At 43.3% G+C, this 15,973-nt stretch overlaps 1 protein-coding gene across 1 annotated transcript in view; it reads right to left on the bottom strand.

Moving 5' to 3' along the window:
• LOC126124148 (solute carrier organic anion transporter family member 74D-like) overlaps positions 1-15,973 on the bottom strand; it is a 103,858-nt gene that overhangs the window by 13,800 nt on the left and 74,085 nt on the right. The window contains exons 8-9 of the mRNA XM_049915105.1: positions 9,253-9,416; positions 2,898-3,001 (exon numbers count right to left, since the gene is read on the bottom strand). Of these exons, the coding sequence (XP_049771062.1) occupies positions 2,898-3,001; positions 9,253-9,416 (268 nt within the window). The remainder of the gene's footprint in view (positions 1-2,897; positions 3,002-9,252; positions 9,417-15,973) is intronic.

Genomic DNA, 15,973 nt, shown 5'->3' with positions numbered 1-15,973 from the left:
ACAAGTTGATGCTGCATCGTGACAACGCCCATGTGATACGGCCACTTCCATCATGGAATTTATGAGCTCAAGACGCATTGTTGTTGTTCCACCCCCCCCCCCCCCCCCCCCACACACACACACACGCGCTAACACAGTCCATGTGACTTTTTTCGTTTCCCGAATTTGAAAAATCTCTTAAAAGGACGTCATTCTGGGACTCTGAAGAACATTCAAAAGAATGTGACCGACCAGTTGAAGCCTTTCAGCGCTGATACCAAGATTGGGGACAACGACTGCGACAGTGTATAGCCGCTGAAAGGAACAACTGTGAAGGGAACAATATTGTTGTTTGAAAAAAATAAAAACTCTAGAAGGCAAAAAATCAGTCCATCATTTTCTCACATACCTCGTAACATCGAGCACCCATGACCTCACCGCTATAAGATCCGGCGAGGTTCCATTCTTCACCGATTACTGAGTGTTGTTCGTCAGTCTGGGATCCTTACCAGATACAACTAATGGACAAAACAGAAAAGGTCCAAAGAAGAGCACCACGTCCCGGTACTGGTTTGTTTAATAATGCAAGTGTTTTACGGAGATGTTCGTAAAAATACAATGTTAGAGGCTAGAGGAGAAGTGTTCTGCAGGGCGGAGGAGAGCCAAGCGACTTATTACTTCTTCCTACATACATTTCATGGAACGGTAATTCCGAACAAATCAGAGATTGAAGCCTGTATGGGAACTTACTGGGTGTAGTTCCTTGTGTACGTTGTTTGCTAATGGAACCGGGAGAGGGGGCGGGGAGGACGAGGGATATGATAGCTGTAACAAATGTAGTGTGCGCCAGCCATTATGAGGTGGAGTCTAGATTTAAAGGTACATCTACATCTACATCTACATCCATACTCCGCAAGCCACCTGACGGTGTGTGGCGGAGGGTACCCTGAGTACCTTTATCGGTTCTCCCTTCTATTCCAGTCTCGTACTGCTCGTGGAAAGAAAGATTGTCGGTATGCCTCTGTGTGGCTCTAATCTCTCTGATTTTATCCTCATGGTCTCTTCGCGAGATATACGTAGGAGGCAGCAATATACTGCTTGATTCCTCGGTGAAGGTATGTTCTCGGAACTTCGACAAAAGCCCGTACCGAGCTACTGAGCGTCTCACTTGCAGAGTCTTCCATTGGAGTTTATCCATCATCTCCGTAGCGCTTTCGCGATTACTAAATGATCCTGTAACGAAGCGCGCTGCTCTCCTTTGGATCTACTCTATCTCTTCTATCAACCCTATCTGGTACGGATCCCACACTGCTGAGCAGTATTCAAGCAGTGGGAGAACAAGCGTACTGTAACCTACTTCATTTGTTTTCGGATTGCACTTCCTTAGGATTCTTCCAATGAATCTCAGTCTGGCATCTGCTTTACCGACGGTCAACTTTATATGATCATTCCATTTTAAATCACTCCTAATGCCTACTCCCAGACAATTTATGGAATTAACTGCTTCCAGTTGCTGACCTGCTATATTGTACTGAATGATTAAGGATCTTTCTTTCTATGTATTCGTAGCACATTACACTTGTCCACATTGAGATTCAATTTCCATTCCCTGCACCATGCGACAATTCGTTGCAGATCCTCCTGCATTTCAGAACGATTTTCCATTTTTACAACCTCTCGATGTACTACAGCATCATCCGCAAAAAGCCTCAGTGAACTTCCGATATTATCCACAAGGTCATTTATATATATTATGAATAGCAACAGTCCTACTACACTCCCCTGCGGCACACCTGAAATCACTCTTTCTTCGGAAGACTTCTCTCCACTGAGAATGACATGCTGCGTTCTGTTGTCTAGGAACTCTTCAGTTCAATTGATCTGATAGTCCATATGCTCTTACTTTGTTCATTAAACGACTGTGGGGAACTGTATAAAACGCCTTGCGGAAGTCAAGAAACACGGCATCTACCTGGGAACCCGTGTTTATGGCCCTCTGAGTCTCGTGGACGAATAGCGCGAGCTGGATTTCACACGATCGTCTTTTTCGAAACCAATGCCGATTCCTACAGAGTAGATTTCTAGTCTCCAGAAAAGTCATTATACTCGAACATAATACATGTTCCAAAATTCGACAACTGATCGACGTTAGAGATATAGGTCTATAGTTCTGCACATCTGCTCGACATCCCTTCTTGAAAACGGGGATGACCTGTGCCCTTCTCCAATCTTTCGGAACGCAACGCTCTTCTAGAGACGACCTTTCTGCTACGTCCATCACGATGGCAGCCAATACCGGGTCTGATAAAAGTCCCTTTCGAGTGATACTCTGAACCATTCCATTCGTCGTGGCGACTGGAACTCTCCCTAATGAAAACAGCAGGTTTTCCTTCCTTAGTAGATGTTCTTGTTCTGTTCCGAAGATGGTGAGCTCTGAGTTTTAGATTTCCTGGCCGTTTTCTCGTTTCCGGTGCATTCAGGAAATTATTCTTCCGTCCTTCTTCATCACTGCTGTCTGCCAGTCCTCCATAACAGTCTCCAAAACGCTACATCTCACTTTTCATGACCGACATTTGACGGTTTAAATTCTCCTAACGGACAACTTCTGAAACTGTGACATATTTTATCTACGTTTTTCCGTGTAGCGCATACAACTAGTAACATTGTATCTTACAAGCTATAAAGGGAATCATGCAACACTCGATGATAAAATACATGTAGAACAGGAACTAAAAACTGCACATCCTAGATCATATGTTGAACTAATAAGTATTATTAATCCATTTAGACTTGATCTAATCTCATTATTCAACTCATAGTGCCTACCAAATCATCTTGATACACTTAATTACCTTAAAGACAGACTTACTATCTTTTCCAAAAGTCAAATAAAATGTAGGCGGTGGGTCGACACTCACCAACTAACGCTCTGAAACCAAAGGAGATGGGCAGCAGCGCCAGGAGGCCCACCACGGTGTTCAGACTTCCCAGGCCGATGGCCTTGTCCTCCGGTTCGAGGCATCTGCAACAGGTAAAGTCCACTCCAGTACAGCAACTCACAGAAAGATTGTTTCAGGTAATGTATGCCAGCTTACTGTTACCAAAATTCCCTAACCAAGAAGGCTGTGGAAATAGACATCGTAATGCAGACGAAAAAATAAAAAGTTGAAAGCAAAATGTAACAGTTTATTGAATTTGTAGGAATACCTTTCTACAGTATTAGCCTAAAAGAAATACTGTCGAAGTTTTACAGAGAGGAGACTTTTAATAGCGGACTGAAATACATCGCTCAAATAGCAGGTCATCACCATTATCTGTATGTTTGTGACTGTTCACGGATAATGCTGTTGTATATACAAAGTCGCATCATTAGAAAATCGTAACGAAATTCAGAAAGACATCCAGACGATCTACGCTTGGTGCAAGAAGCGGCAGCTTGCCTTCGGCGTAAACTAATGTAACGTACGGCGCATAAACAAGCAAAAGCCTTCGTTTGTGTATGATTTCACGATCGCCAAACAGTCGCTGGAAGTAGTCACGTCCGTTAAATACCTGGAACAGTTAGAGGTGGAGCGCACAATTAAAATCAGTCACAAGAAGGGCAGATATCAGAATGGAATTCATTGAAGAATGCTCAGGAAACGTAGTGGACACACGGACGTAGCTTACGAAACACTCGTTCAACCAAGACTGCGGTATTGGTGCTCAGTCTTGGACACATATTAGACAGGCCTAATAGAGAAAATAGAGAAGACAGAGAGATGACACCGTGTTTAGACACAAGGTTTGTAAACCTACCTAGCTTCTTGATATTAGGCATTGTGAATAATAACCGAAGGAATTATTCAATCCAGAAATTTTATGTTTTACATGTAAGAAAGCAAGACATTCTTCTACTAATCTATATTCAAGAAATGCATAACTATTCAGATTATGAAAGTCATTCATTAAAATGAGTATGCTACCTAATTTCGTTATAGCATGCCAAATTCCGTGACCTTATACACCTAACTTTGTGGTTACGTGCTTAATTCCGTGTTATCTTTACTTTGGATTATTACAGTTCACGTATTACACTTCTCATTCATTTTCAATACTAGCGTCATTGGTACTAACATACGTATAAATGTTGCAGCAGCATCGGGTAAATTGATCGACTATCTTTCACAGAACGCTCCCAGACACTCAATCCAATCAATTTTCTTTCCACGGCAGTAGCTCTTATTGCAAGCGGAGTAGATGTCTTTAATTTTATTGTTATTTGACTTCCGTTTTTCTCTTTTCTGTTTACCACCGGATGAGGATGTTCTCTTCACAGGCGACGTCAAGTTTCGCACCCTTAGAAAGCTATCAAGTGGTGGTGTAAAGATTGTTGCTGAAATGGACGGCTCTTTACGATCACCCATGCACTTACATGTTTCTTCCACAGAGGATTTGCGACTTTTTGGAGCTGTTGTAAGGGCTTCATCGGGAACGTCGTCACAACTCCTCTGAATTTAACAGTGGAATTCTCACTGCACTCTTAATTTTACCGCCCTTGCTTTTAATTCCACCTAAGGTTGTTTTGACTTCTCTGTATGCAGATTCAGTCCTTCAAACAATCGTTCCTTTTTCGATTTCTAAACATTTTTCATGCAGTCATTTCACTTTAGTTTGCCTACACTTCCTATTTACTTCATTCCTACGTGACGTATTTCTGTATTGCTGAATTTCCCTGAACATTTTTGCACTTCCTTCATTCATCGATCAAATGAAGTATTTCTCCTGTTACCAATGGTTTGTTTTGCAGTTACCTTCTTTGTACCTACGTATTTCTTTCCAATTTCTGTGATTGCCTTTAATAGAGATGTCCATTCCCCTTCAATTAAAATACCTACTGAGCAATTCCTTATCGCATTATCTGTAGCCTCAGATAACTTCAAGTGTATCTCGTCACTCCGTAGTACTTCCGTATCCCACTTCTTTGTGCTTTGATTCTTCCTGACTATTCTTTTAAACTTCAGCTTACTCTCCATCGCCGGCCGCAGTGGCCGAGCGGTTCTAGGCGCTACAGTCTGGAACCGCGCGACCGCTACAGTCGCAGGTTCGAATCCTGCCTCGGGCATGGATGTGTGTGATGTCCTTAGGTTAGTTAGGTTTAAGTAGTTCTAAGTTCTAGGGGACTTATGACCTCAGCAGTTGCCTCCCATAGTGCTCAGAGCCATTTGAACCATTTTTTACTCTCCATCACTACTAAACAGCGATCTGAGTCTATATCTGCCCTTGGGTACGCTTTACAATGTGGTCTTTGATTTCTGAATCTCTGTCTGACCACGATTTAATCTAACTGAAATCTTTCCGTATCTCCTGGTCTTTTCCAAGTATACCTCCCCCTCTTCTGATTCCTGAACAGAGTATCCACTACCATAGCTGAACTCAGTCTTTCTCCTCTCTCATTCCTGCTATCAAGCCCATATTCTCCTGTAACCCTGTCTTCTACTCCTTCTCCTTCAACCGCATCGCAGTTCCCCGTGATTATTAAATTTTCATGTCCCTGTAGGTACTGAATTACCCGATCAATATCCTCATATAATTTCTCTATCTCTTCATCTTCGGCTTGCGACCTCGGTGTGCGTACCTCAACTATCGTTGACGGTGTTGGTTTGCTGCCGATTGTCATGAGAACAACCCTATCACTGAAATGATCACAGTAACTCACTCTCTGTCATACCTTCCTATTTATAACGAATCCTACCATCATTTTCTGCTACTATTTATATTACCCTATACTCATCTCAACAGAAATCCTTGTCTTCTTTCCATTTCACTTCACAGCCCCCGCCCCCCCCCCCCCCTCCACTTAGATTGATCAATAACATTTCCATTTTCAGATCTTCAAGCTTTCCTACTACGTTCAAAATTTGACATTCCACGCGCCGACTCGTAGAACTTCATCCTTTCGTTGGTTATTCAATCTCTTTCTCATGGTCACCTCCTCCTTGGCAGTCCCTTCCCGGAATTCCGAATGGGGGACTAGTCCGGAATATTTTGCCAATGGAGAGATCATCATGACACTTTTTAAACTACATGTCTCATGTCCTGCCAATACACATTACGTGTCTTTGATGCAGTGGTTTCCATTGCTTTTTGCATCCTCCTGTCGTTGATGATTGCTGATGCTTCCGCCTTAATATGCGTAGTTTAATTACATTACACATTACTACATTTATAGCCTGTAACCACAAAACAAAAGGAAATATTACAAATATTTCTAGTACCTCTATCGCACCCGACTTTTGCTGTTTCATGCGCGAGTGACGCACGGGAAGGACGAAGATCTTTATGCCGCTGTACGTGCTACAGTTTACATGATTTTCTCGTCATTGTCATAACGCGAGACTTACGTGTTGCGTGTGTCATCTTGTAACGCAAACTATCGAAAGTTGAACGGTAGGAATCTCTGATGTGCGAATTGCCTCTCTTGTACCGTCTGCCACTGGTAGCCGAGGAGTATCAAGGGTGCGCTCTCGCGCTTCCTGAACGAACTCCTTACAAAAGGTGCTGCTCTTCTTCGAACCTTTTCTGTTCCCTCCGTTTATCTGTTTGGTAACGGCCGTAGACAGCTGTGAAACCTTATAGTGGTTTATGTTACGGGTTAACTGTCAGTCCTTGCAACGAAAATTCATCCAACGATGAATTAGCGCAAACTTTTGTATAGATGATTGCTACGGTTTATCTACGTCAGAGATAACACAACAGCCTAACTCAAGCGATCTCAGATTTCTCCGGCCATGGTAACAAACAAACAAATTTTGGAAGGATGTCTACTTCAACACGAGCTAACGTTCCAGGCGGTGGAAGATGTCTCTCCGTAGTTACACAAGGAATAATAGTGTCGCTCTAAACATTGTCCGGAATCACTACTGTGAAATGTCTCATCACATGATTCTCTGTATCGTCTTGAGATATAAGTTTAGCAGTGATCTGTAATATAATTAACGCCCTCTGTATCTGTCGTTCTGAGGGACGTCTTTCCCATGATTTAATTTCCTAAATGCTCCACTCGGTAATGGTGAACATATGACTGTAAGGATGCTCACGTCCAATGTCTGTCACGCCTTTCTAGTAATATCCCACTAAACGAAATGGGTGCTAAAGGTCAAATACTGCAATTATTGATCTTATGTCTGTACTGTGAAGACAATGGTTTTAGGCTTCCCTTATCACAATGAGGACGTTGGTTACAGTACTTGCCTGAGGACTGTGAGGACTCTGTTTACGACACATACCAGAGTACTACGAGGGCGCTGGTTGTGGGTCTCACCTGTGTACTATGATGACCCTGTTTATAGCTGTTACCCACGTAATGTGACGACAGTGGTTATGGGTCGAACTTTACCACTAAGAAGACACTAGTTATGGGTCTTAGCTTAGCGTTGTGACAGCACTGTTTATGGGTATGACCTGAGTACTCTCAGGACGCTGTTTATGTCTCTTCCGTAAGTACCGCCAAGACAATGGCTATGGGTCTTACCACAGAGCTATGAAGACACTTTTTATGGGTATTAGCTATGTACTATGTGAACACAAGTTGTGGGTATTACTTGAGTACTATGAAGAACTGTTTATGTGTGTTAGCAACATGCTATGTGGACTCTGCTTAGGGAATTAGAGCCCTACTTAAGTACTATGAGGACACTGATTACAGTACTACGATAACACAGGTTATGAACATTATCTGAGTACTATGATGGCAGTTGTTACTTGTCTTAGCTTAATACTATGACGTCACTACTTATGGGTACTAGCTTAGTACAATACTGGTCATTAAAATTGCTACACCAAGAAGAAATGCAGATGATAAACGGGTATTCATTGGACAAATATATTATACTTGAACTGACATGCGATTACATTTTCACGAAATTTGGGTGCATATATCCTGAGAAATCAGTACCCAGAACAACATCCTCTGGCCGTAATAACGACCTCGATACACCTGGGCATTGAGTCAAACAGAGCTTGGATGGCATGTACAGGTACAGCTGCCCATGCAGCTTCAACACGATACCACAGTTCATCACGAGTAGTGAACGGCGTATTGTGACGAGCCATTTGCTCGGCCACCATTGAACAGACGTTTTCAATTGGTGAGAGATCTGGAGAATGTGCTGGCCAGGGCAGCAGCCGAACATTTTCTGTATCCATAAAGGCCCGTAAAGGACCTGCAACGTGCAGTCGTGCATTATCCTGCTGAAATGTAGGGTTTCGCAGGGTTCGAATTAAGGGTAGAGCCACGGGTCGTAACACATCTGATATGTAGCGTCCACTGTTCGAAGTGCCGTCAATGCGAACAAGAGGTGACCGAGACGTGCAACCAATGGCACCCCATACCATCACGCCGGGTGATACGCCAGTATGGCGATGACGAATACACGCTTCCAATGTGCGTTCACCGCGATTTCGCCAAACACGGATACCAACATCATGATGCTGTAAACAGAACCTGGATTCATCCAAAAAAATGACGTTTTGCTATTCGTGCACCTAGGTTCGTCGTTGAGTACACCATCGCAGGCGCTCCTGTCTTTGATGCAGCGTCAAGGGTAAAAGCAGCCATGGTCTCCGAGCTGATAGTCCATGCTGCTGCAAACGTCGTCGAATTGTTCGTACAGATGGTTGTTGTCTTGCAAACGTCCCCATCTGTTGACTCAGGGATCGAGACGTGGCTGCACGATCCGTTACAGCCATGCGTATAAGATGCCTGTCATCTCGACTGCTAGTGATACGAGGCCGTTGGGATCTAGCACGGCGTTCCGTATTACCCTCCTGAACTCACCGATTCCATATTCTGCTAACAGTCATTGGATCTCAACCAAAGCGAGCAGCAATGTCGCGATACGATAAACCACAATCGTGATAGGCTACAATCCCACCTTTATCAAAGTCGGGAACGTGATGGTACGCATTTCTCCTCCTTACAGGACGCATCACAACAACGTTTCACCAGGCAACGCCGGTCAACTGCTGTTTGTGTATGAGAAACCGGTTGGAAACATTCCTCATGTCAGCACGTTGTAGGTGTCGCCACCGGCGCCAACCTTGTGTGAATGAAAAGCTAATCATTTGCATATCACAGCATCTTCTTCCTGTCGGTTAAATTTCGCGTCTTTAAGCACGTCATCTTCGTGGTGTAGCAATTTTAATGACCATTAGTGCACTATCGGGACACTGGCTATGGGTGTTACCTGATACTACTACGAGCGCCGTGAGGACACTGGTTGCGGGTATTACCTGAGCACTATGAGGACACTGGCGACGTAGGTGGTGCTACGCAGCACGGCGGCGAGCACCCACAGCACTTGCAGCACCACCCAGCGGGACGAACACTGTGCGTAGTCGCAGGAGCCCAGCTGCGCGAAGCCGCCGCCCGATATGCACGAGCAGCTCTTCAGGAACTGCAAAGTACCCGTAGGAGCTGGTTACTATCTCTGGGCAGGTTCGCGGCTGTTAAAGATGAGCAATATCCAATGAACGCAAGAGACATCAGTTTCAGGAACAACGTTATCCATCACTTTATGAGTAGCGTGATCATAAAGTACGTATTTCCGACAAAATACGAGGGTCACTCCAAAAGAAATGCACACTATATTTCTAAAAATACAGTTTCCATTCTGCATGTGTGAAAGTTTTACAGTGTGTAGATACATCCTTCCCACTTGTTTTCAAACTTAGTTCAACCTATTCCCGTGAGTAGCGCCGTCACAGCATGTCTTCCAGATGGCTGCTACATTTGACGTTCGTCAAAAGCAACGTGTTGTCGTAGAATTCCTGTGCTGTGAGAACGAGACAGTGGGAAACATCCACAAGAGGTTGAAAAAGGGGTATGGAGATGCTGCTGTCGTTCGCAGTACAGTTAGTCAGCGGGCAAGCAGGTTACGTGATGAAAGCGGGCACGGCAATATTGAGGATTGTCCTCGCAGCGGCAGGCCTCGTACTGCACACAGTCCAGCCGATGTGCAGAGAGTTAACGAACTGGTGACTGCTGACAGACGCATCACAGTGAACGAATTGTCACGCTACGTTGGAATAGGGGAAGCAAGTCTTTGCAGAATACTGAAAGTGTTGGCGTTAAAAAAGGTTTGTGCTAGGTGGTTTCCCAGGATGTTGACAGTGGCTGACAAAGAAACAAGAAAAACGGTATGCAGCGAACGTTTGGAACAGTACGAGAATGGTGAAGATGTGTTTCTTGGAGCCGGCCGCGGTGGCCGTGCGGTTCTAGGCGCTCCAGTCCGGAGCCGCGCTGTTGCTACGGTCGCAGGTTCGAATCCTGCCTCGGGCATGGGTGTATGTGATGTCCTTAGGTTAGTTAGGTTTAAGTAGTTCTAAGTTCTAGGGGACTGATGACCACAGCAGCTGAGTCCCATAGTGCTCAGGGCCATTTTTTGTGTTTCTTGGAGGAATTGTGACAGGTGATGCAACATGGCTCCATCATTTTTCACCAGACACGAAGAGGCAATCAATGGAGTGGCATCATGCAAATTCATCCAAGAAGAAAAAAATTCAAAACCAAACATTCCGCTGGAAAAGTTATGGCTACGGTGTTTTTCGATTCCGAAGTACTCTTGCTTGTGGACATCATGCCAAGTGGAACCACCATAAATTTCGATACATATGTGACGAAACCGAAGAAACTTCAAGCTCGAGTTGTGTTCGACCACATCGGCAAAAGCAGGATGTTTTCCTGTTGCACAACAATGCACGGCCACATGTCAGTCAAAAAACCTTGGAAGCGATCACAAAACTCGGATGGACAACACCCGCCTTACAGTCCTAACCTGGCTCCATGTGACTATCATCTCTTTGGGAAACTGAAAGACTCTCTTCGTGGAACAAGGTTTGAAGATGATGACTCCCTTGCGCACGCTGCGAAACAGTGGTTCCAACAGGTTGGTCCAGAATTTTACCGTGCAGGTATACAGGCGCTGGTTCGAAGATAGCGTAAGGCAGTTGAGAGGGATGGAAATTATGTGGAGAAATAAAAATATTGTTCCTAAAGGATGTATCTACACACTGTAAAACTTTAAAACATGTATAATAAAAGATGGATTTTAAAAAAATAGTGTGCATTTCTTTTGGAGTGACCCTCGTATTTTAGGTGCAGAAAAATAAACCGCGGCTTTTTGGACTGGCAGTTAGCACTTTGGGTGCTAAATAGGTATATTTTCCATGCTTATGAGAGCCCTAGAAGTGTGGTATTTCCAACTGAATACGCCCCTTTTGTTTACTGTTTATGTTAGAATCGCTCTTCGTCTATCATCAAGGTGACTTTAATGAAGGCTGTAGACCTGTGGATATATGGTCAGAGTTCTGACGAGAAAAGAGACTTAAATCGCCAAATCGCTGCATTCGGTTAGAGTGCAAATGATAGTGGACAATTCTTTAGCGAAGTATGATATGCAAATATAGCAAGTAAAATTCTAAACATCTCTGACCTATCCAGTGACAATGTCCAACAGTAGTGCCAGTAACTCAACTCCTTTGGAACAAGCGCGAAAGCCCATGCTTTGAGAAACGAAAGCGACACTGATTTCCGACAGTTTTCAGCCATTCGTCGAAACCAGAGGATTCCTTGAGAGGATCCCAGCAAAGGCGTCGATATGTCGAATATTGGAAAAGAAGAATTAAGACGAACACGACGGGGTCTAATAACCATTCACTGTATACTTGTGTTAACAGTAAACTTTTTACTAGTGTGTATTTTAAAAAATGCACTGTCTAAGAAAAAAAGCAAAGTACGCAGAAGACATGGTTGGATATCAATGCAATTTCATACACATACGTAAAAACCGTCGGTGGGTAAGTACATGGTTGGGAGTTGCAATTCTCTGAGTCAGTTAGAACGGCTACCAGAAAGCATTAGTGCTGTTCGTGCTTAGCGCTGCTGCCAATCCTTTAGGACATTCAGCGTGTCCCAGGAGGAACGATCAATATTAAGGGATATAACAGGAACGATCATTTCAAGCAGTCTAGTGAACATGGACTATAAAATGCATATCTTAAGAGCTAAGAGAACTTGTTCAGTACAACAGGTGTGCTTCATAAAAGCAAAGATGAACAAGTGCTCATAGGTCTTAAAGGTATACATTTTACAGACCATGTTCGCTTGACTACTTTTTCTCGTTTTGGTCGGTACCACCTTCACATAAACTATGGAAAGGAAAGACCCTTACAGCAGAAGAGAGCTGTTTCACAGTAAAACTAAGAAGTGCTCTTAGCTCTTAAGAGGGAGACGTTGATGAAAAACACACACTATTTCAAAAATGCAACAAAAACACAGTTTTGGAGATATGGCAATGAAATTTTGTACCACGCTTTACATGAAAGTAACACATTTACAGATAAAATTCTTTGATTAGATATATTCAGCTTTTTTTGAATGAAATTTGAAGTTTTATTTTCAAAAAATAATGTATGTTCCTTTTTCTCAGAAAGTATTCAAGAGATTTCTACAAAAATTTCTTTGTTTCATCTCTTTATATGTTGTAATCTTCTCTCATGAGTTTTTTGGAATAGGTCAAATAGGAGAATTTTCATAATTTTTAATTATAATTCCACAAGTGCAATTATAAATTCATGCAAAATTCCAAGCACTTTGCCCCCATTCTTAATCAGAATTTCAAAATTTGCTCTTGAGACGTTTATTAGGTTTACAGAAATATGTGTACAAAATTTCATAGTTCTAGCATTCATATAATCTGAGGAAAAGGTACATAAACTTTAAAAAACAAACTTTTCAGGAAACGCAATTTAAAGTCCAACCTAACTTTTTTCCTTACGCCACTTCTTCAGAAGACACCACATTTGTACTCTGGGCGTCTTTCCCTTCAAGGCTTCTCTTCTGGCTTCTTGTTGTCTGTCTTCTTTCCTTTAGCAGGTCTTCAAATGACTTTTCAGCTACGGAGACGCGCTGTAAATCTATTTTCCTCGGGATGTCTTGCGTAAAATTTCCTATTTTGAAGCCCATTCTTCCTATACCTTCATCCTCCTGGCGTTCCCATCATTAAATCCACTAACTGCGTAATAAGTTGCAATTCTGACAACTGTGGCATATGCAAATGTGTTTTCAGGGCACCGTTTCTATATGAGTGAATTTAGAGACTCATTTGGGTTTTGCCATGAGCACACTTTTTGAGAAGTGTAGGATCGGCCAGAAACCTGTAAGTGGGCTTGGAAACACCGAGTACACAATTTGGAAGCATCTCATTGTGGATATATGGTTGTTAATTCTTCGAGCCTGCAAATATTTACACCAACTTATGTGGTACAGATGAGGAATGAGATGTTCATCTGCATTTTTCAGGCATTTCGATAGCGATTTCATTATTGAAACTTTGGGAACTTACGGTCCATGAATTGTAAAAAATGGCACTATGGGACTTAACACCTTAGGTCATGAGTCCCCTAGAACTTAGAACTACTTAAACCTAACTAACCTAAGGACATCACACACATCCATGCCCGAGGGAGGATTCCAACCTGCGACCGTAGCAGTCCCGCGGTTCCGGACTGTAGCGCCTAGAAGCGCACGGCCACCGCGGCCGGCATGAATTGTACTAACAAATAAAAAATAAATCTAAGATTGACATTTTTGGTCAATTTCATCTACGTCCCCCCCTCAGGTATCCATTCCTGCCACATTATTGAATATTGACAACTCTTCCCAGGCCACCTTGAATAAGGTGTGTGACAGCGTCATATGCTGACTGATCACTGTCAAGGACACGAAGATGCCGGGTAACCTCGCGAGACAGCGCTGAAAGCTCCCAACGGAGTTTAAAAGGGGGCTCTTAGTCGGTCTCCATACAGCAGGCTGGTCGAATCATGCAATATCCAGATTTGAATGGCATTCGAGTGTGACAGTATCCCAATAATGGACTGAATGGTGACGCGAGGGCAGATACACTAGTCGTCGAGGTTCCGGTCGCCCGTTTCTGATCGACACAAGGGACGATCGCCGTATTGTACACTTAGAACACTGTATCTCCTTCACATCTATGCCTGCATTCCGAGAATGTAATGGATCCCTGCAACATCTAGTGTTATCTTCCACCTTTGGTTGATGATCAGCAGCAGCCAGGCTAGGGAATTCCCGTCCCACTCTTTGGCTGCCGTTAATATCACAGCACAAAACTATTGCATTCGAGTGGTGCCGTGACAGAGAAGCATGGACTGCCGATGAATTTGATGAATTGCGTGGGACTGTGTTCAGCGACGAATCGCTGTTTGCGCTACCCCATGACTATCGTCAGTGATTATGGTGGCCATCGGGTGAAGCCGGCCGTTGTGGCCGAGCGGTTCAGTCAGGAACCGCGCTGCTGCTGCGGTCGCAGGATCGAATCCTGCCTCGGGCATGGATGTGTGTGATGTCCTTAGGTTAGTTAGGTTTAAGTAGTTCTAAGTTCTGGGAGACTGATGACCTCAGATGTCAAGTCCCATAGTGCTCAGAGCCATTTGAACCATTTTGAGCCATCGGGTGAGAGGCTGCTTTCTTCCTATATATTGGAGAGGCACAGTAGAGTTATTCCTGAAGTCATGGCGTGGGGAGCAACAGGGTTTGACTTGAGGTTACGGCTAGTGGCGACTGAGGGAACTGTGAGAGCACAACGGTACGTCGCAGACATCCTGTATCCTCACTTGTTGCTTCTAATGCGACAGTATCGCCGTGCCATCTTTTAACAGGAAATGCTCGTCCACACATGGCACGTGTGACTATGAACTGCCTGCGTCATGTTAAGGTGGTCCTGAAGCCAATAAGATCCCCAGACCCGTTCGCGGTAGATGACGTGAGGGGCCAGCTAGGACGTAAACTCGTTCCAAGGGCCAGTGTTTCCAAGAAAGTAAAGCTCTTCAGAACACAAAAACCAAAATTTCAGAAGAGTTGAGGAACGATGTTCTTGTGTTACTATATCTGTTATCGCAAATCCAAGAAGAAACTTCGTTAATCTACCTACTTCTGAAAACGCTTCTGCTGCCTGTCACACAACCCGTTATCAACAATCCATCTGACTTTGAGAGTAATAGAGATATTCCTAAGTACAACACTAGAAGGAAAAACGATATGTATTACTCTTTAAAGAATCAAACTTCGTCATAGAAAGTGGTAAAATATGTAGCTAATAAATTCTCTGAAATCTACCCATAGAAATAAAATTTCTGAGAAATAGACATTTCTACAGGAAAAACCTGTACATGGCCAGCATATATTTACATAATTTTTCCTTATTTTATGTATATACATGTATGTGTGTGTGTGTGTGTGTATGTGTGTGTGTGTGTGTGTGTGTGTGTGTGTGTGTGTGTGTGTTTCTGTTGTTGGGGACTCCAGGGCAGATATGGTTTGTCCATGATGCAGATGATGGGTCAGTCTTTACATAAGCTGGTTGTGGTCAGAGCTTAATTGAGGGCTTAAGTGTTAGTGACTTTCTTATGAAGGTACGTGTTTCCTAGCAGACTTTGGAAGTAAACTTACTTGCAACAGACTGTAGCACAAAGCAGTACTTGCAAAAGAATGCTGTTAAAGGGAGAAGGAAATGGCTAATGAAGTATCCTGCATACTACTCCTGATACCAACTGGCTAAAAGGCATGGATGTTAAACCAATTTCAGAAAGCTTCTAGTAGATGGCAAAAATGAGGTATGGCTGGCAGCCACCACAGGTGTTGGAGGCAAGTCATGTTTTATCTGGAATGGAGGTGGTATTTTCAAGTGCTCAACATTTCTGAAGTTAGAAGTCTTTCTTAGTGGCTTTTCTAAGTTGAGGAGGATATAAAAGTTTGAAAGTGCGTTCTCTTACGTGGTTTTAGAATTCTGCTTCATTATTTTCCAGTGGGCATAGAATTCTGCTTTGTTATTTTCTAGTTTCCTAGGCCAGTGTTGCAATTTAGTAAGCATGGTCATATTTGGCAAAAGGCCTTCTTGTCAGAGTGTGAAGCCATTAAATGGAGTTGGTGTTT

Source organism: Schistocerca cancellata, chromosome 1 (genome assembly GCF_023864275.1).
Source record: "Schistocerca cancellata isolate TAMUIC-IGC-003103 chromosome 1, iqSchCanc2.1, whole genome shotgun sequence".
Taxonomy (NCBI): domain Eukaryota; kingdom Metazoa; phylum Arthropoda; class Insecta; order Orthoptera; family Acrididae; genus Schistocerca; species Schistocerca cancellata.
This window is presented reverse-complemented; position numbering and strand designations above follow the sequence as displayed.